General features: G+C 39.6%; 1 protein-coding gene across 1 annotated transcript in view; it reads right to left on the reverse strand.

The window, feature by feature from the left end:
* Window positions 1–21,132, reverse strand: part of STAC (SH3 and cysteine rich domain) — a 234,130-nt gene that overhangs the window by 23,858 nt on the left and 189,140 nt on the right. The window contains exons 7-10 of the mRNA XM_058184234.1: window positions 20,493–20,563; window positions 18,247–18,335; window positions 17,941–17,992; window positions 3,218–3,352 (exon numbers count right to left, since the gene is read on the reverse strand). Coding sequence (XP_058040217.1) covers window positions 3,218–3,352; window positions 17,941–17,992; window positions 18,247–18,335; window positions 20,493–20,563 — 347 coding nt within the window. The remainder of the gene's footprint in view (window positions 1–3,217; window positions 3,353–17,940; window positions 17,993–18,246; window positions 18,336–20,492; window positions 20,564–21,132) is intronic.

Below are 21,132 nucleotides of genomic sequence, written 5' to 3' on the forward strand. Positions count from 1 at the left end.
AGGAAAGAGGAGTAAAGAAGGAAGAAAGTAGGTAGGCAGGTAGGTAGGTAGGAAAGAAGGGAGGGAGAAGAAAGGATAGGAGGAGAAGAAGGAGGGGAAGATAGAGGGTTAGAAAGGATGGTAGTGAGAAGTGGGAAAGAGGAGGGGAAGTAGGAAAGCGAGGAGAAGGATGGTGGGGAAAGTAGAAGAAGGATGAGAAGGGTAGAAAGGATTAAGGGAGGGAGTGGAGATCGAGCAGGCCTGATTGAGAATAATTTGAGTATAGGATCGATTGTTGGATAAGTGATTGTATTGTACACTGGTCAAATTGTGGGAATTATTATGGAAAATAAAAAATTTTGCCCGGAAAAAAAAAAAAAGCACAACGAAGAATGTTCTTTCTGCGCCAACTCAGACAGCTCAAACTGCCCACAGTGCTGCTGATACAGTTCTACAGAGAAATTATTGAATCTGTCATCTGCACCTCTATAACTGTCTGGTTTGGTTCTGCAACCCTACAAGACAGACACAGACTTCAGAAGATAATTAGAACTGCAGAAAAAACAATTACTACCAACCTTACCTTCCATTGAGGACCTGTATACTGCATAAGTCAAAAAGAGAGCTGTGAAAATATTTACAGACTCCTCACATCCTGGACATAAACTGTTTCAACTCCTATCCTCAAAACGACGCTATAGAGCACTGCACACCAGAACAACTAGACACAAGAACATTTTTTTCCTGAACGCCATGACTCTGCTAAACAAATAATTCCCTCAACACTGTCAAACTAGTTACTAAGTCTGCATTACTATTAATCTTCTCACCATTCCTATCACCCATCACCTTCCACTTATGACTGTATGACTGTAACCTTGCTGCTGGTATCCTTAAGATTTATATTGACTGGTCTAAATTGTATTGTACCATTTTCATCTTGTAGTTGTTGTATTATTCTCCCTCCTTTTTCTTTTCTTAATTTATAAGCTAACCATTGTCCTATTTTATTTGCATTCTCGAAATAGTTTTGTTTCGCTATCCTAATTTTCTGTGCTATTTCTTTTTCTGTTATCAAATTAATCTTATGTTTCACAATATTCCATTTTTCTTTTATCTTTTTGTTTTGTGGGTCTTTTTGTACTTCATATTCTATTTTTTTTAATTCTTCCCACAAGCTTTCTAGTTGGTCTCTCTTTTCTTTATTTTTCTTGGAATTATATGCAATAGTCAGTCCCCTTATATAGGCTTTTATGGTATCCCACAAATTTTGTGTCGAAGTATTCTCCTTTTTGTTTATTTGAAAAAAATATTTTCAATTCCCTCTCTAACATCTGTATATATTTTTTATCTTTGCACAAGTTTTGGTTCATTGTCCATCTTTTATTTTGTTTCTGGCTTTTCCATTTTAATGTAATTGGATTATGGTCTGCCTAGTTGTTTACTCCTATTTCAACTTCTTCTATTTCGTTTTGAATTTCTGCTGTTGTCCAGGCCATATTGATCCTGAACTACGATTGATGTGGGTATGAATAAAATGTATATTGTTTATGTGTTCTATGTGTCTCTCTCCATTATATCTCACAAATTGAACTCAGATACTATGTCAAAGAAGGCACTTTTCTTCTTTTTTTAACAAATACTTTTATAATCTCTCTGAGCATCTGCTACAAATTAAAATCTCCAATCATACAAATCCTTTCATACTTCAAGTCCAATATTCTCTTATGTACCTCTTTAAAGAATTGCTGTTGATTTGTATTCGGGGCATATTACTATGAATAATATATGTTCTATCTCCAATTTGTTCTATCTCCAGTTCCAACATCAGAATTCTACCTTCATTGTCTGTGTATCTTAAGTTTAGTTTTATTTTTTCCTTAACACATATGGCAAGACCTCCTTTCTTTTTGTCTGATAAAGTTGTATATAACATTCCTAATTTTCTATTTTCTAATAATCTTCACCTTTCTGTATATATAGGTTAACGTTCCCTCTCTTGTCCTCTTATACACTTCATGTCTTATTGTTTGTTTCGTGAAATTAATGTGTACCTCCCTTGCCAAACTATCGCCTTCATGAGTAGAGTGTATGCACCAAGACAAATTCCTTGTGTGTCCAATCACACTTGGCCAGTAAATAATTCTATTCTATTCTATTTTAAAAAATATTCTTATCAAGAGAAAGGAGTGTAACTTCATATTGGAAATTTAGATGCACATAATATCATGATGTGTAGGGTGAGTGAGGTAATTGGTGAATGGGGCTTTGGCCTGGGAGGAAGGACCAAAATTGCAAATGGATTGTGGGAAGTCAAAAGGGCAGGCAGCAACATTAACATTTCTGTGTTGTGATACTTGCCCCCTGGAGTGAGATCCTTCCTGAAATCTATGTGGTTCCCACCCTATTGACATTCAAAAGTCCTTGAAGACTTGGCTGTTTTCTTGGCCTGGATTAGAATGGATAGAAATGCTTCTTGGATGTATTTTTTGTATGCGTTTTATATTAAGCAGCAGGATCCAAGTTATCTGTTGTACATTATGCTTCTGTTTTTGTTTGCTATATTGTGAGATGTATGTATGTATGTATGTATGTATGTATGTATGTATGTATGTATGTATAAGTGCATGTATATACGTATGTGGGCCCAACTGGCAAAGGAAAGCTCAGAACTGTATAATTGGAAACATGCAGAAGAGCCCTTCATCCTGCAGTGAGTAAACAATGACTAAAATGTATGTATCTATGATTAAACTAAATGATAAAAGGCCTAGTCTGGTGTAAGGCAGATTTTTTTCACTCTTCATTTTCTATAAGCTCAGTTGGCCACTGAATTTTAGCCCTCCCTGTCTTTTCACAGCTATTGATCTAAATTTGATATTTGTATTAATGTAATTGTAATGTATCAATGTAAACTTGATATTTGTATATTTATAAAAAGAGCAAAATTCCTTTTTCTCCTATATGCATTGGGGCATGTATTAATAATCTCTTTTTCAGTAACTTTTGCCCATTCTTGGACCAGCTTTGTATTAATTTTGTTGACTATTTTATCCATGGGTTTGAATTTCAAATCTTTATAATTTATTTATTTATTTATTTATTTATTTATTTATTTATTTATTTATTTATTTATTTGGAATCATGAACCATGGAATTTCATGGTACTGTTTTTTTAAAAAGGGAAGATGGGTCCTTAAAATTTTAAAACAGAGGAAAAAGTTCTAAGTTTACTTACTTGGTTCTCTTTTAGAGTTATCTGTCCTTGTTCCTTGCATCCAACAAATGTTCTGATACATTTGAAAACATTTTCATCTTGTAATCTTTGAACAAAATTAGCAGGAAAAAAACCAATTCGATCTTCTATTTTTCCCTGTGAATAGGACATGGTGAGAAGATGACCATTACATAGTATTAAAGTTCGTATTTTGTATATGTTATTTTTCTATCACTTCATCAAGGTTAAATGTTCTGTTTTTCCTTCAGTTACTAAGATGGCTAGCTTTATAAAATAGCTCCTGCAGAGTCTACAAGTTTCATTAAAGTTCAAGGGAATTTGAAGTTTAAACATTCTAGCCTTGGTCAGATGCTGTAACCCATCTTCCACTACATTGGCACCCCAAATATGGCAGACTACAATACCCTTCATCAATATTCAGCAAATGGTTTGCATGCTGGTTGCAGATAGTGGAAACAATAATTCAATATATTTGGAGAACACCTTGTTGGTTCTATAATTGGTGACAATTTCTTTTTAAAAAAAACATTTTTATTGTTTTATTATAACACACAATGTGACAAACACATACATACAACATATAAATATTTCTTATTTTTAAACAACATTTCTTAGTGGTCTTTTTTAATTTCCCTTCATATCTCATTTATTATTTTATTTTCTTTCTTATCCCACTTACTTAATTTACATTAACTTATCTGAAACTAATAGGTTTACTTTTATACATTTTTATATATTTGTTATATACATATTGTTCATTTCTAGTTTCTCTCCTTTATTTTTTATTCTTTATTTCTAGTCTCAAACCATTCATACCATTTGTTCCAGATTATATAATAGTCTGTCTCTTCCTTCTCTTTAATTTCTTTTGTTAACTTGTCCATCTCGGCATAATCTAAAACTTTTCCTATCACTTCTTCATCTGTTAGTGTCCTTTTCTGTTTCCAATTTTGTGAGTATGTTATTCGTGCAGCTGTTATAATATATAAAATTAAATATTTTATTTCTTTAGTGTATGTTCTTGTGAGACTTCCTAATAAAAATGTTTCTGGTTTATTTTCAGTTGGTTGCTCTGTTATTTTTTTCTAGCCATTTCTTTATATTTGCCAAAAAAATTTTTGCTGATGGGCACGTCCACCATAGACAATAGTATGTTCCATGGGTTTTCTTGCATTTCCAATATGCTGAAGTATTGTTTGGGAACGTCTTTGCAAGTCTTGTAGGTGGAAGGTGCCATCTATAAAACATCTTCAACTGGTTTTCCTTGTATGCCGCGGATAATGTTAATTTTGAGTTTACTTGCCACATTGTTTCCCATCTCTCCAAATCTATTGTATAATTAAAGTTCTGTGCCCATTTAATCATGTCTTTTACTATCTCCTCTTCCATTTTATAGCGCAGTAAAAATTTCTATATCTTACTAATTAACTTCTCATCTGTCCCAAGTATAATTTGTTCTGTTTGTATTTCATCAGTTTTTATATCTTCTGTATATTTTGATTGCATTTGTATGTATGTCCTGAAATAGAATTTTGGCAAAATATTCGTTTTAATGGTGGCAATCCTATCCAATATTGATATCTGTAAATTTCTCCAATTATCCAAATTTTTTGTAATCTACTTTATGCCAGCGTTCCAGAAAACCCCTCCTGCAGAAAAGATTCTGAAACCAACATCTTTCAAAGTTCTTTTACTAGCATAGGTAAAAAAAGGACAACAAAGAATGTTCTTTCTGCGCCAACTCAGTAAGCTCAAACTGCCCAAGGAGCTGCTGATCCAATTCTACAGAGGAATTATTGAGTCTGTCATTTGCACCTCTATAACTGTCTGGTTCGGTTCTGCAACCCAACAAGAAAAACACAGACTTCAGAGGATAATTAGAACTGCAGAAAAAATAATTGCTACCAACTTGCCTTCCATTGAGGACCTGTATACTGCACGAATCAAGAAGAGGGCCGTGAAAATATTTGCAGATCCCTCGCATCCTGGACATAAACTGTTTCAACTCCTACCCTCAAAACGACGCTATAGAGCACTGCACACCAGAACAACTAGACACAAGAACAGTTTTTTCCCGAAGGCCATCACTCTGCTAAACAAATAATTCCCTCAACACTGTCAGACTATTTACTGAATCTGCACTACTATTAATCGTTTCATAGTTCCCATCACCAATCTCTTTCCACTTATGACTGTATGACTATAACTTGTTGCTGGCAATTCTTATGATTTATATTGATATATTGATCATCAATTGTGTTGTAAATGTTGTACCTTGATGAACGTATTTTTTCTTTTATGTACACTGAGAGCATATGCACCAAGACAAATTCCTTGTGTGTCCAATCACACTTGGCCAATAAAATTCTATTCTATTCTAAAATTCTATTCTATTCTAAACTGGCACAGTTGGAGGAAAACCGAAATTGGGGGTTCTGGTTCCTCCCTCAGTAATACAAACCCCAAAATCTCCACCCTCATGACCCCTCTGCCGGTCACATGCTCCAATCCTCAACCGTCCCATGTCGAAGCATCACTCCAGTCACTCCTTCTCCAGATGCGAACTCAGCCTGACCTTGACCGGCAGAAAATGTTATTATGTCTAATCATCCCTTGCACTACCACCCTCCTCCCCTCCTTTCCCACAGAGGAGAATTGTGGCAGCGCATGGAAGCCTTCGGCCTAGTATGGCTTCCAAAGCTGACATTTTACCATTCTGTCATAATTATTTGAGGAGCCTCTTGTCATTAGCCAAATTCCTTAGTATTTTGTCTTCTTTGTTACTTGAATTTATGTATTGATTTCCAATTCTCTTTCCTGTTTCTTTGTAAGATTTTTCATTAGTAATTTTGATTTATTTTTATTAATCTTAAATCACGCAACTTCTCCGAATTCTTCTAATTTCTTGATTAGTTTTGGTCCTGATCCTAACGGATCTTCTGCTATAAACACCAAGTCATCGGCAAAGGCCAGAACCTTGTATTCCTCATTTTTTATTTTTAGACTTTAACATTCTTCAAGAACATCTTCAATGTTAGTATATACAATAGTGGAGAGAGTGGTCATCCTTGTCTTACCCCTTTTGTTATTCCAAATTGTTCTGTGGTATCGTTGTTCATGATTACTCTTGCCATTTGTTTTGTATAAATTTCCCCTATCATTTTTTCAAATTTTGTCTCAAATAACATAAATTTTAATTTTTCCTTTAGAAAACTCTAATTCAGATTATCAAATGCCTTTTGAGCATCAAGGAAAACCAGTGAAGCTTGTTTTTCCAGGTGTGATTCATAAAATTCTAGTGTATTTATTATTATTATTATAATATTATTCTTAATTTGTCGGCCTGATAGGAATCCATTTTGATCTGGATGTATGTAGTTATTTAGATTTTTTTTGGTTCTTTCCTCTATAATTGCTGCAAACATCTTATAGTCAGTATTTAATAAAGAGATTGGTCAATAATTTTGTATTAGATGATGGTCCTTGTCTTCTTTGGGAATTATGGTGATTATTGCCTCTGTCCAAGTTATTGGAATTGTTGCATTTTCCAGGGCATCATTATATAATTCTAATATAGCATCTTCCAATATTTCTTGTAAATTTTTATCTATTTCTACCGGTAATCCATCTGGGCCAGGTGATTTGTTAGTCTTTTGTTTTTTCAATGCCAATTCAAACTCAAGTTTAGTTATTGGTCTGTTTAATATTTCTTTTTGTTCTTCTGTAATTTTATTCATTTCTGATCTTTCTATGTATTGTTTAATTTTTTCTTCCTGTTTGTATAAATTTGAAAAGAAAGTTTGTATAATTTTCTTTTTAGATTCTCTTCTGTATTGTATTTCCCCATTCTCATATTTGAGTTGGTACATCATTCTTTTATCTTTTCCTTTTTTCAATTTGTATGTCAGCCATCTATCGGTTTTTTCCACAAATTCAAAGTAGTTTTGTTTTGCCATTTTTATTTTCTCAGCTACTTCGTTTTGAGTTATCAAATTTATTTTATGCTTAGTTATATTCCATTCCTCTCTTGCTTTTCTGTTTTGGGGAGTCTTTCTGTAATTTATCTTCTGCTTTCTTTAATTCTTCATATAATTTCTCTTGGTGTTGTCTCTTTTCCTTGCTTTTTCTTCCTATATACGCGATAGTTAATCCACGTATATATGCTTTTGTGGTGTCCCAAATATTTTGTAGAGAGGTATCTTGTTTTTTATTTATTGTGAAAAATGATTCCAATTCCTTTTCTAACATTTTTTGTACTCTTTGTCTCTGCAAATATTTTGGTTCATTGCCCATTGTCTAAATGCTTTTTGTCCCCTCCATTTTATTGTGATTGGGTTGTGATCCACCCATTCATTTACCCCTATCTCTATTGATTCTAAACCTGTCTGAATGTCTGCAGTCATCCAGGCCATATCGATTCTGGTCCAAGATTGGTGTGGGTAAGAGTAGAACATATATTGATTTTCTCCTTCATACATCTCTCAAATTTAATTCCGACACCATTTTGAAAAATTCTTTTGGTAGTATTTTTTTTCCTTTTTTATTTTTCTTGTTACCGTTGTAATCTTTTTTAACGTCTACTATGGCATTTTAGAAAAAATAGGAAATATGCAAGTAGAAAAAATAGGGACCACCTTTGGTGGGAAGGTAACAGCGCTCTGTGCGCCTTTGGTGTTGAGTCATGCCGGCCACATGACCATGGAGCCGTCTTCGGACAGCGCTGGCTCTTCGGCTTTGAAACAGAGATGAGCACCGCCTCCTAGAGTCGAGAACGACTAGCACGTATGTGCGAGGGGAACCTTTACCTTTATGGCATTATAATCTCCAATTAGGCAAATATTTTCATATTCTAGATCTATTATTTTGCTATGAGTTCTTTTAAAAAATTCCTGTTGGTTTTTGTTAGGGGCATATATTACTATTAATAATAATTTTTTCCCTTTTCCCTTCCATTTCTAATTCTACCAAGAATTCCAAATTCTTCTGCATATGCGCGAAATGGCGGCGATCTAATTCCATGGAGATGGCAGGCGGGGCGTTCTCTGGTCAAGGCGCTGTTTTTGCCGACCGCCGGCCTGCTTGGGTCTCTGGCTCCGGTTGAACAGCATGTCGGCAACCGAGGGAGAAGTCTTCGGGCTTCGGAAGACCTTTGGTTGCCGTGAACGGAGCCTCGGACGAGCAGCGGATGGCGGCAGCGGATGGTGGTGGCCATTTTGGGGCGATGGGGGGGCATTCCGGCGTTCCGGCCTGGTGCGGCCTGATGCCCGGCATGATGTCCGGTGCGGCCTGATGCCCGGCCTGATGCCCAGCCACAGTTACCATCAGCGGCATTGTGGTGGGCTGATTCCAGTTGATTCTGGAATTTCCATCGGCCTTGTCCATCGGCCGATCCCCCAGCCTGTTTTTGGCCGCGGTCTTGCGAACTTCAGCGAACTTCAGTGGAGGTATGTCAGTGGCCCTGTTATCAGCCATGATTTCCATCGACGGCATGTGGGCAGCCTTGCTTTCGGCCGCGTTTATCCTCAGCTGCGTTGCCTTTGGCCGCGTCTTTTTCATCAGCGGCACGTTGGTGGCTTGACTTTTGGCCGTGATTTTCATCAGCTGTTCTCCACCAACAGCTTTGGCGGCATAGTGGCGGCGGCACTAGTAACATCAGCAGTACGGACCGTTCCTTTCCTCTTCTTTCGACGGACTGTATTGGCGGCCATTTTGGGGCACAGGACGGCACTCCGGCTGAGTTTGGCCTGTCTCCTTGGCCGCAATTGTCATCAGTGGTGTGATTGGTGGGGGCCTGATGTCTGGCCATGATATCCATCGACCGTTTCCGGCCTGATTTCTGGCCATGGCCTGAAGGCTAGCCGCATTTTCCATCTACAATACGGACAGGGGTAAAGCAGATGGTGCGAACGGTTTAGGACTCAAGACTCATGATGTGGCATTTTACCCGGGGACCTTTTATTATCGTCCTACGGGAGAGTGAACTTGCCCAAATTTTTTAACATCTTATGGCGGGTCTTGATCGGGTCATCTGAATGATTGTAATATCTATGCCGGTTAGGGATGGACCCTTTTCTGCCATTTATTTTGTTTTCCATGAGATATTCGCCTATTGACCTCCTTCGACTGCGAGATTCCCCCGCCTCGCAGGAATGGCCCTCCAAGTTATCGAGGGTGTACCTCAACGAAGGGTCTTGGGACCCAGAGAGGTGGCATGCGGCCAAGAAGAATTTATGGGGATTTTTAAATAGATTTTTAAATAAGGGTTTTTTAAGGGGGGGGAGGGACAAGACGGGTGGGGGAGAGAACCCGTCGGGGAGGGATCCAGCCCCGGTGCTTGTTCGCGGCATTACGACATCTGGTCTGGAGGCGGGGGGGAGGGGTCCGTTCCAGGATTAGAGGGTGGTTCAATCTGTACGGTAAGTGGGAGAGGCAGATATGGCGGAGGGCGGGGCGTATCGAGTGTGGGGAGCACGTGCTCGATGTTTGAAAGCGATCATGTGCTCTGGCCCCTCAGTCCCTACCCGTTCCTCGGGCGGCCATGATCCTCAGAGCTTGGATCTTCAGTTGATGTTATGTAATGCCCAGTCCGTGGCCAATAAAGCTCCCCTGATTTGCGATCTTATTCACGGGGAGTCCGCGGACCTTATGGGCATTACGGAGACCTGGTTGGGTCCAGAGGGGGGGGTTCCCCTCGTTGAGTTGTGCCCTCCGGGTTTCCGAGCATTTCATCAACCGAGGGCCCAAGGTAGGGGTGGGGGGGTGGCGGTTGTTATTAAGGAAGATCTAGAGATGAGGGAGGCCACTGTTCCTCAGATTGCTGGCTGTGAATCCCTCTATGTGAGGTGGGGCCATAGGAATCAGTTGGGTTTGTTGATCGCGTACATGGCTCCTTGCTACGTGACCACAGCCCTGCCCGAGCTTCTGGAGGTACTTGCCAGTGTGGCGGTTGAGACCCCCAGACTTATAGTCATGGGGGATTTCAACCTGCCATCGACTGGCTTGTTATCAACGGCAGCTCAGGAGTTCCAGGCTTCCATGACGGCCTTGGACCTGATTCAAGTAAATGATGGCCCTACGCACATGGGAGGAGGCACGCTAGATCTAATTTACATCTCTGGACAGTGGCTAAATGATCTGGATTTAGATGATGTAGTAACAGAACCGATGTCATGGTCAGATCATTTTCTCCTTCGCCTGGACTTCCGAACCGCCGCCCACCATCGCAGGGAGATGGAACCTGTACGTTGGTTCCGTCCCAGGCGCCTGATGGACCTGGAGAGGTTCCTGACGGAGCTTGGGCCATTCCCTGAGGTTCTGGCCCGCAGCTCGGCTGAGGAACTAGTTGTGGCCTGGGAACAGGCCGCGGCTGGGGCCTTGGACCATGTCGTGCCTTTGCGGCCTCTGACCCGGCGCAGATCTCGTCCGGCCCCTTGGTTCTCTGAGGGGCTGAGGGAGATGAAACGCCGGAGAAGATGCCTAGAGAGTACTTGGAGGTCCAGCCGTTCCGAAGCTAATCGGACACTAGTTAGGTCCTATTCTAGTGGCAATGAGGGAAGCGAGGCGTTCTTACGCCTCCACCCTCATTGTGTCGGCAGATAACCGCCCGGCCGCCCTGTTTCGGGTGACTCGCTCCCTCCTTCATCAGGAGGTGCGGGATGTCCCTCTGCAGGGACGTGCCGAGGAGTTTAGTGGTTATCTATACGATAAAATCGCTCAGCTCCGGGATGGTCTGGACCGAAATTGGGATGATCCAAGCGAGGGAGAGGAGGCATGTCTTGTTGAGTCTGTTTGGGATGAGTTTGACCCTGTGGCTCCCGAGGACGTGGACAGGTTGTTGGGGAGGCTCCACGCCACCACATGTTTACTGGACCCGTGTCCTTCCTGGCTGGTGCTGGCCACTCAGGAGGTGACACGAGGCTGGCTCCAGAGGATTATCAACGCTTCTTTGTTGGAAGGGGTTTTCCTTGCCGCCTTGAAAGAGGCGGTGGTGAGACCCCTCCTCAAGAAGCCCTCCCTGGACCCAGCTATTTTGGGTAATTATCGTCCGGTCTCCAACCTTCGCTTTGTTGCGAAGGTTGTAGAGAGTGCTGTGGCGTGGCAGCTACCCCAATACCTGGATGAATCCGTCTATCTAGACCCGTTCCAGTCCGGCTTCCAACCCGGATACAGCACGGAGACAGCTTTGGTCGCGTTGGTGGATGATCTCTGGAGGGCCAGGGACAGGGGGTATTCCTCTGCCCTGGTCTTGCTAGATCTCTCAGCGGCTTTTGATACCATCGACCATGGTATCTTGCTGCACCGGTTGGGGGGATTGGGAGTGGGAGGCACCGTGTATCGGTGGTTCTCCTATCTCTCTGATTGGTCGCAGACGGTGTTGACGGGGGGGCAGAGGTCAGCCGCGAGGTGCCTCACTTGTGGGGTGCCGCAGGGGTTGATTCTCTTGCCCCTTCTGTTCAACATCTACATGAAGCCGTTGGGTGAGATCATCAGTGGCTTTGGGGTGAGATATCAGCTGTACGCTGATGATACTCAGCTGTACTTTTCCACCCCGGGCCACCCCAACAAAGCTGTTGAAGTGCTGTCCCGGTGTTTGGAAGCCGTACGGGTCTGGATGGGGAGAAACAGGCTCAAGCTTAATCCCTCCAAGACGGAGTGGCTGTGGATGCCGGCACCCCGATTCAGTCAGCTGCAACCGCAGCTGACTGTTGGAGGCGAGTTATTGGCCCCAAAGGATAGGGTGCACAACTTAGGTGTTCTCCTGGATGAATGGCTGTCGTTTGAAGATCATTTGACGGCCGTCTCCAGGAGGGCCTTCCACCAGGTTCGCCTGGTTCAGCAGTTGCGCCCCTTCCTTGATCAGGATGCCTTGTGCACAGTCACTCATGCGCTCGTTACCTCTCGCTTGGATTATTGTAATGCTCTCTACATGGGGCTCCCCTTGAGGTGCACCCGGAGGCTGCAGTTGGTCCAGAATGCAGCTGCGCGGGTGATAGAGGGAGCTCCGCGTAGCTCCCGTGTAACACCGCTCCTGCGCAGACTGCACTGGCTGCCTGTGGCCTTTCGGGTGCACTTTATGGTTTTGGTTACAACCTTTAAAGCGCTCCATGGCTTAGGGCCTGGGTACTTACGGGACCGCCTGCTGTTACCTTATGTCTCCCACCGACCCATGCGCTCTCACAGAGAGGAACTTCTCCGGGTGCCGTCCGCCAAGCAATGTCGGCTGGCGGCCCCCAGGGGAAGATCTTTCTCTGTGGGGGCTCCCACCCTCTGGAATGAACTTCCCCCGGGTTTACGCCAAATACCTGACCTCTGGACCTTCCGCCGCGAATTGAAAACTCATCTATTTATTCGCGCGGGGCTGGCCTAAATTTTATTCTAAATTTTATTTTTATTGGTTTTAAATTTATTATGAATTTTAATGGGGTTTTTAGTTATATATGGCCATTTTTATAATAAGTTTTTTAATTAGTATTTTAAATTGTATATTTTGTACTGTTTGTTTTTATCTTGGCTGTACACCGCCCTGAGTCCTTCGGGAGAAGGGCGGTATAAAAATTGAATTAATAATAATAATAATAATAATAATAATAATAATAATAATAATAATAATAATAATAATAATAATAATAATAATAATAATATTACTGTTCTACCTTCCTCATTTGCATGGATTAGTTTTGATTTTATCCTCTAGACCGCTACTCTTCTTTTCTTTTTTTGTATCAGTGATGTGTATAATTTTCCTAATTTGAATTCTCTAGTATTTTTTGATAATGTTTTTTAATATGTACTTCTTGGAGTCATATCACTACTTCTAATTCTCATAATTTTGTGAATATTTGTGTTCTCTTTTTTGGTGAATTTAGTCCTTTTAGGTTTACTGAGAAAAGTTTAAGTGCCTCTTCCATTGCCTACTGTTGTATTTTTGTATTCCTTGTCTCCATCTGTGTTCTTACTTTCTCTTCTTCTCTTTCATCTCGTACTTTTTCCTGGCTCTTTCTTATTTCTTTTTCTCATTCACTTTCTTCTGTTTGTTCTTCTTCCTGGCTTTTGCTTTCCATTTCTTCTTTACTTCCCTGTTCCTCTTCCTGTGTTAAGCAAAATTCTCTTGCTTTCTCTATTGTATCTACCTTGTATTTTTTGCCTTGCCATGTTATCAGAATTCTGTTCAGTGTCAGTCATCTAAACATTATTTTATATCTAATTAATTGAGTCATTAGAAATTGGTATTGTTGGTGGTGATTCCTAATCATACATGGTATTTCTTTTAAAATTGTAATTGCTCTTATAGGGCAGTGTTTCTTCCTGTGATTTTTTATATACTTCATCTCTAATTGTCCGTTTTGCAAATCTAATATGTACTTCCCTCACCAATCGATGTTTTCTGATGTAATTAGTTTGCACTTGGTAGATTTCATCTAATTGTCCTCTTATTTCTGTCTTTTCTCTTTGTATTATTTCTGACATTATTTCCACCATCTTTTCTCCCAAGTCTTCATCTTTCTCTTCTACTATATTTTGGAAGTGCAAGAAATATGAAGCTTTCTCCATTTCCAACATTGCTATGGAGTCTGAGAGTTCTATATTTAGTTGTAGAGATTTCTGCTCCATTGTCTTCATCTTTACCTCTATTTGGTTTACTTTCATTTCCATTTTTTAAACTTTTTGTTCGTTTTCTGTTATTGTTTCTTGAATGTCCCCAATTTTATCATTCATATTTTAATGTCCTCTCTTACTTCTCCAATTTCCTTTTTTATTTCTTTGTGGTTGTCCGCAATTTTCTCTTGTGTTTTTAATAGGGTTTCTTGAATCACCTGAAACATGTTTTGCAAACTGTTTACTGTTGTTTCCGGTTTTTCTTTTTCTTTTCCTATCACATTATCTATTGTTCTCTGGTGTAATGGTGATGCTGCTGTAGGTATAGGGTTTGTAGTTGGCTTTTTCCCTGTTTCAGCTATAATTGGTGTGGTTGACTTTTTTAAAGTTCTTGTAAGCTTTTGCAACACTATCATATAATTATTAATCATTGATAATACATGTATTTCTATAATTCTTACTTGTTCAACAACAATTCATCTATTATACAATATTTTAATTGTTAATTTCCAGTATATTAAACAGTACAATTAATTTAATTACTTTTCTTCTATTTTTATTTGTTCATTATATTCTACTATATATATATATATATTCTATATATACTACTTTATATATTTTATATACTACTATAATTCAGTTAATATCTTATTCATTCACTCAATAATCCTTTATGCTCTATATCATTCCACTCTATCAATCTTTCAATCTAGAGTAACAATATAAAAATTCTTAAAAGTTTAACAGTTGTACTTTCCTTATTTAATTATATGTTTTCTGAGGTTTTCGCGGGTATTTGTATGTAGGTCTTTGGTTATTCAGGTTTTCTCCTGCATAAAATTGGAAGTGTCTTGGTGACGTTTCGACAAAGTCCCATTCGTCATCTTCAGGCTAGGTGTTTACAGCTTTGTGCTTCTAGGAGAAATGTGTGATTGCTGCTGTTTCTTCCTTTTAACTGCTAGTGGGGGTTTGAACTGATTGGTTGGGAGGGTTTCCAAATGGCTGGTAGGTGGGAGGTATCATCTCGTTTATTCATGTTGTGTGGGCGTTTTTCTATCTCGATGGCTTCTCTGATTATTCTGTTGTTAAAGTGTTCAGTTTTGGCGATAGTTCTGGTATTTTTAAAATCAGTTTTATGTCCTGTGGCTTTAAGGTGTTGGACCAGGGAAGAAGTTGGTTCCTCTTTTTTCACTGAGTTCTTATGTTCTTCAATGCATGCACTTATTCTTCTGTTGGTTTGTCCGATGTATGTGGTGCTGCAGGCGGTGCATGGGATTTCATATATTCCTTGATTTTCTAACTCAATTTTGTCTTTGAAGTTTCTTAGGATGATGGATATTTTTCGGTTTGTGCAGAATGCTGTCTTGATGTTGTGTTTGTGGAGGATCTTGCTGATTCTGTCTGTGGTACTTTTTATATATGGGAGGAGGGCTTTGCCATTTTTTTGTTCTCTGTCTTGGATTTTAATGGGGGTTTCTTTATGGATTAGTTTGGTAATCTTATTTCTTTGGAATCCATTGGATGTTAGTATGTTAATGAGAGTGTGTAGTTCGGTTTTTAGGTGTTGTTCGTCAGCTAAGCTTTTTGTTCTGGAGATGAGTGTCTTGGCTTGATCTGTCCTGGGTGGTGATGTGAGAGTGCATGCAGACAGTGGTTTGTGTGTGTTTTCTTCTGGTAGATGGTGTGTCCTAGGGAGCCATTGGATTTTCTGTAGACTAAAACATCCAGGAAGAAATTTGGCTAGGTTTTGTAGAGGTGAGCCTATGGAGCTGACTATGGGTCTAAGTGGGATTCCTTCTTTGTGTATCTTGGGGAGACCATAGAGCTTAGGGCATCTGGATGATTTCTCTCTGGGAATGATTCTTTGCTGGATTTCTTTGCTGATGGGGGAGGCTTTTATTTTGGATCTGGTGGTTTTTTCTTGGTAGGTGGTGGGGTCTGTGTTTAGGGATTTGTATGTGGAGTTTTGGAGTAGGTTGGTTAATTTGGTTTGGTAGTCAGATGTGTTCATAACCACCGTGGCATTGCCCTTGTCTGCTGGTAGCCATTTGGAAACCCGCCCTTATCGACAAACGAGTCCCTAACATGAAGAATGACGCAAGACCCACACTTACAAGTGCCACACAGCATGTCACCACCCCACATCCACGTGGAAAGCAAACTCAAATCCACACCAATGATGAAGCACGACCACGGACCAGAAGCCAGACCACAGCTGCATCATTAGCCATTTCAAATCCCCTCCAATCCAATGCAGCAGACTGACACCCACCATGAAGATGTAGCATGACCACAAACGCGAAGCCAAACAACAGCAATGCAGCTCACCAACTCAAATCCCCTGCATCTCAGACCAACCTGAGCACAACTAAGCCCCCCCAAACAGAACACACCCCCATCCAATCAGAACATACCTCCACCCAATCAGAACACAACCAAGCTCCCAACCAATCAGTTCAAACCCCCACTAGCAGTTAAAAGGAAGAAACAGCTGTGATCACACATTTCTCCTAGAAGCACAAAGCTGTAAACACCTAGCCTGAAGATGACGAATAGAATTTCGTCGAAACGTCACCAAGACACTTCCAATTTTATGTGGAAAAAGCTGAATACCCAGACACACACACACACACACACACAAATATCAAGATATATGTTTTAGTTTTATTTTATACTTCTTTATCACTCTTCTCTCTTCACACTCTGAGTTTCAGGCTGTAGTTTGTCATGCTATTGTATCTGTCTCTTTCAGTCTCTTTCAACTCCTTCGCTCCACTCTCAAATCTGTCTATCCATTTCTCTTCTTTTCTTTTTAATTTTTATATCTCAGTTTTTTAACAGCCACCAGTCCCAGTTTAGATTTTTCACGCTTTCCAAATTTAAGTTTCTAAGTTTCTTTTTAGCCTCTTAAGTTAGTTTTGAGTTCTTCCGATTTTTTTTTCTTTTTACTTTCCCACTCACTGTTTCCCTCTTTCCCAGAGGTTCTATTTCCACCACAAATATTCCCTTTGTCTGTTGTCCCACTCTCTGGGATCCTCCTTTTTTCACACTAACCTTCTTTCCTGTCTATTTCACACCGTGCTGTCAATCTATTACATTGCCCCTTTGTTGGGCTTATTTCATCCGCTCCCTCTGCATCTCTATCATTTCATGCTTCCATTTCTTCATCTTTCTTCTCGTCTCTTTCTTATGGGTCCACTATGTTTGCCACTTGAAACTGTTATAATCACTCTTTGCTTCCACACTATATGGCTGCCATCGCTCCTGGTTAGCCTTACAGGCCGATTTTTTCTTTTTACTTTCCCACTCACTGTTTCCCTCTTTCCCAGAGGTTCTATTTCCACCACAAATATTCCCTTTGTCTGTTGTCCCACTCTCTGGGATCCTCCTTTTTTCACACTAACCTTCTTTCCTGTCTATTTCACACCGTGCTGTCAATCTATTACATTGCCCCTTTGTTGGGCTTATTTCATCCGCTCCCTCTGCATCTCTATCATTTCATGCTTCCATTTCTTCATCTTTCTTCTCGTCTCTTTCTTATGGGTCCACTATGTTTGCCACTTGAAACTGTTATAATCACTCTTTGCTTCCACACTATATGGCTGCCATCGCTCCTGGTTAGCCTTACAGGCCGATTTTTTCTCCCCTGGATTTAAGGGGATTGCTCCTTTTCCTCCCTAACAATTGCGTGTCGTCCGGGGGCTTCAGAACATCCCCTTTTATTTCTCGATCTCTACGGGATTGAGAATGTCCTCAAAAGACCTCCTGGTGGAGAAATTTTGGGTTTCAGTTATTGGACTTCGTTCCCTCACCCTCTTGACGATGATGTCACCGTCGGAAGTCCCTATAATTGGTGACAATTTCTAATGTAGATAACCAGATAATTTGATGGGTTGTTTGCATTCTCCTGCTCTATCTCTTGGATTTTAGTCTGAAACAGAAGGAAGGTTTCTTTATTTTCGCACTATGAAAAAGAGTAGCTAACCAAAGAACTATGCTGGAAAAAAAATAGTTCTACAATAGAGTATTGCATTACAAATGAATTTATAGTAATGTATTGACCAAAAAAGTATAACACAATATTCATTTTTTCCATTTTAACATTATGGAAGCTATTTTGATTGTACCTTCCACCAATCTTCATTTGAATCCTCTAGAAGTATAATTCTATCTCCTGGCCTGTGATTAAAAAAAACAGAAATGTTGCAATTAGTTTATATGTTTCTAGTAATATGTATTAATATGCAAAAGCACCAGTATATTCTGTCATATATTCACCCATCAGACTGCATTGTAGAATTATACAAAATTATCTGTAATGTTTAGGTGATGTAATGTTGATGGGATTAAAAACTATTGCTTTTGATTTCAATAAAATTAGCTAAGCAAGCCAATCACAACTAAATGAAATATACAGTATATACTAGCATTACCTCATTTCCAAATCTTCATGCTCCTGTGGTACAAATTTGTATAAGGCCACATAGGTATTCATCTGTATTGTGTCTTTATTAAGAGATCTCTTGAAAGGGGGGAGCAAAGAAGAGGAAAATAGATTATGACCAGTTTTGCAAAAATATCATATTGGAAATCATCGATACTTTTCCTTAGACGGGTGGTATATTGAACTATATTTGGTTTGTTGCGTACCCATGACCAATGGCTACATTTTGGTCTGACTTTATTTTTGTTCTTAACTCACTGTAGAACAAAAATGGTGAAAAGTATCTATAGGATCTAAATTTATTTTGAAATAAAATTTAAAAAGCAAGAGAAGGGATATTTAGCAATGAATAACTCTAGCAAACTCTGTTTGAGAAGCCAATAAGTATAAATAGTACAACAGCTTTGTATTATCTACTGAACTGGTACAATTCCAAATCCACCAAATAAGACATATACAAAAGAGTGATCCAGGAAGGTAAATGGGGAATTTGGAAAGAAATTGCTTTTGGCTACATACAGAATTAAGATTTTTTTTCTCAGTATCGGAACTGGCTTTATACACAAATCTATTTTATCTCAAATTTTCTTAATCTCAGTAAGCTTATATACACTTCCCTACCATCCCGCCCATATCAGTCCACCCACCACCAGTATCACCCATCTGCCAGTTCACCTTCCTCCACCCACCCTCCAACCCGTGCCGTTTGGCCTTACCTTTGTGAGCAGTGATGAGCAGAGCACCCAGAAGTGCGGCTAGATTTTGCAAGGTATATATAAGGCCAACGGCTGGAGGAGGGATGATGAGGGTGGCAGGAAAAACCAGCCAGCAAGGAGTGGCTGGAAGGCGAGGGGCAGGGTTTAATCCCACCATTGCCAGCCAAGGCACCAGCCAAGGCATGCAAGGCGAATAAGTAGTGGCTGGGCGGGTGAGGCAGAGCAGGGCTAGTCAGCAATTTAATAATCATTTTGGCCAAAGTGGTGTGAACCGGTTGAATCCCACTACTGTATGGATGACTAATGGGGCTAATCTGGGATGACAGTGAAGATTCTTAGAGAGAGGAGTGAAGGTTTTGGTGGACTGATACATTAAAAGTAACCTGCTTTTGAATGTTAACAAAACAAAGAAGATCACTGTTGATTTTAAGAAAGAGCTGGCATAGTCATACTCTACTTTGTATGAAGGCTGCAGCTGTGGAAATGGTCAATAATATTAAGTATCCAAGAGTGCAGATAACTAACAATCTGACTTGGTCTCTTCATATGTTATCTTTAGTGAAGTGTGAAAACCAGCAATTGCATTTCCTGCATAGGATGAGGAGAACACATCTTTCTCCGTCTGTTCTGGCCACTTTTTACAGAGGCATGATTTAGATTTAACAAACTGCATCATTGTTTGGTTTGGTGCAGTGGTGGGATTCAAATAATTTAACAACCAGTTCTCTGTCCTAATGATTTCTGTCAACAACAGTTCACCAAACTGCTCAGAAAGTTAACAACCGGTTCTCCTGAAGTGGTGCGAACTGGCTGAATCCCACCACTGGTTTGGTGGTAGCAGTGCCTCAAATAAGAGGTCCATGCAGAGAGAATGGTAAGGACAGCTGAAAAGATTATATGAAGCTAGCTTCCTGTTATTCAGGTACTGCTTAGAAATGCTATGCACTTAGAGCTTGAAGCATTGTTAGAGACTTCAAGCACCCACTTTACGATTTTTGTTGCTCCCCTCTGGGAAGAGATTTTGAAGTATCTAATGCAGGACTACTAGATTCTGTAACAGCTTTGTTCCTTATCCTATCCATCTTCCAAACTCACAAGATTCTCTTTTTTGCCATGTACATATACGAACTAAACTGTGATGTTTCTCTGTGTCATATACATGTGTGTATGTGGGTATATGCATAATGGTTATCTTTTGAGAGCTGAATGCAATGAAATTTCATTTTAATGTAGGCCGATTAGTGTACTTTTAAAGTGACAATAAAGTTTCTGTTTCTATCCTGTCCTGTCCTGTCCTATCCTATCCTATCCTATCCTATCCTATCCTATCCTATCCTATCCTATCCTATCCTATCCTATCCTATCCTATCCTATCCTATCCTATTAATTCCAAGTTTTATTTTTAAAAAATGATATTTGGGGAGCAGAAAGCTTATTCTGCAAATTATTTTATTATCATATTGATATTTTTATTTATTAATTTATATATGCACATTAAATATAATATTTAAAAAGTCACCTGTAGTGCAGAGTTAATTTTCTTTGGTTCTTCTCCAAAATCTGACATACTGTTTACTGAATATGTAAATACTGTAATCAGAGAGAAAAATATATTTTAGGATTAAGAGCCTAGCTGCCAAAGAACATCACCAGTTGTACTACTATTATGTTTTCACTTCATTTTGTCTTTGCCTGCAAGGATTTGTAACTCCTATTAAGATGCCCTTCCTAAGGATTAACCACTAATGTCTTATACTTCTATTTCTAGCTGTGAAATTTTTTAGAATAGAATAGAATAGAATAGAATAGATTAGATTTTTTTATTGGCCAAGTGTGATTGGATACACAAGGAATTTGTCTTGGTGCATATGCTCTCAGTGTACATAAAAGAAAAGATATGTTCATCAAGGTACAACATTTACAACACAAATGATGGTCAATATATCAATATAAATCATAAGGATTGCCAGCAACAAAGTTACAGTCATACAGTCATAAGGGGAAAGAGATTGGTGATGGGAACTATGAGAAGATTAATAGTAGTGCAATTTTAGTAAATAGTTTGACAGTGTTGAGGGAATTATTTGTTTAGCAGAGTGATGGCCTTTGGGAAAAAACTGTTCTTGTGTCTAGTTGTTCTGTTGTGCAGTGCTCTATAG

Source organism: Ahaetulla prasina, chromosome 4, assembly GCF_028640845.1.
Source record: "Ahaetulla prasina isolate Xishuangbanna chromosome 4, ASM2864084v1, whole genome shotgun sequence".
Taxonomy (NCBI): Eukaryota; Metazoa; Chordata; class Lepidosauria; order Squamata; family Colubridae; genus Ahaetulla; species Ahaetulla prasina.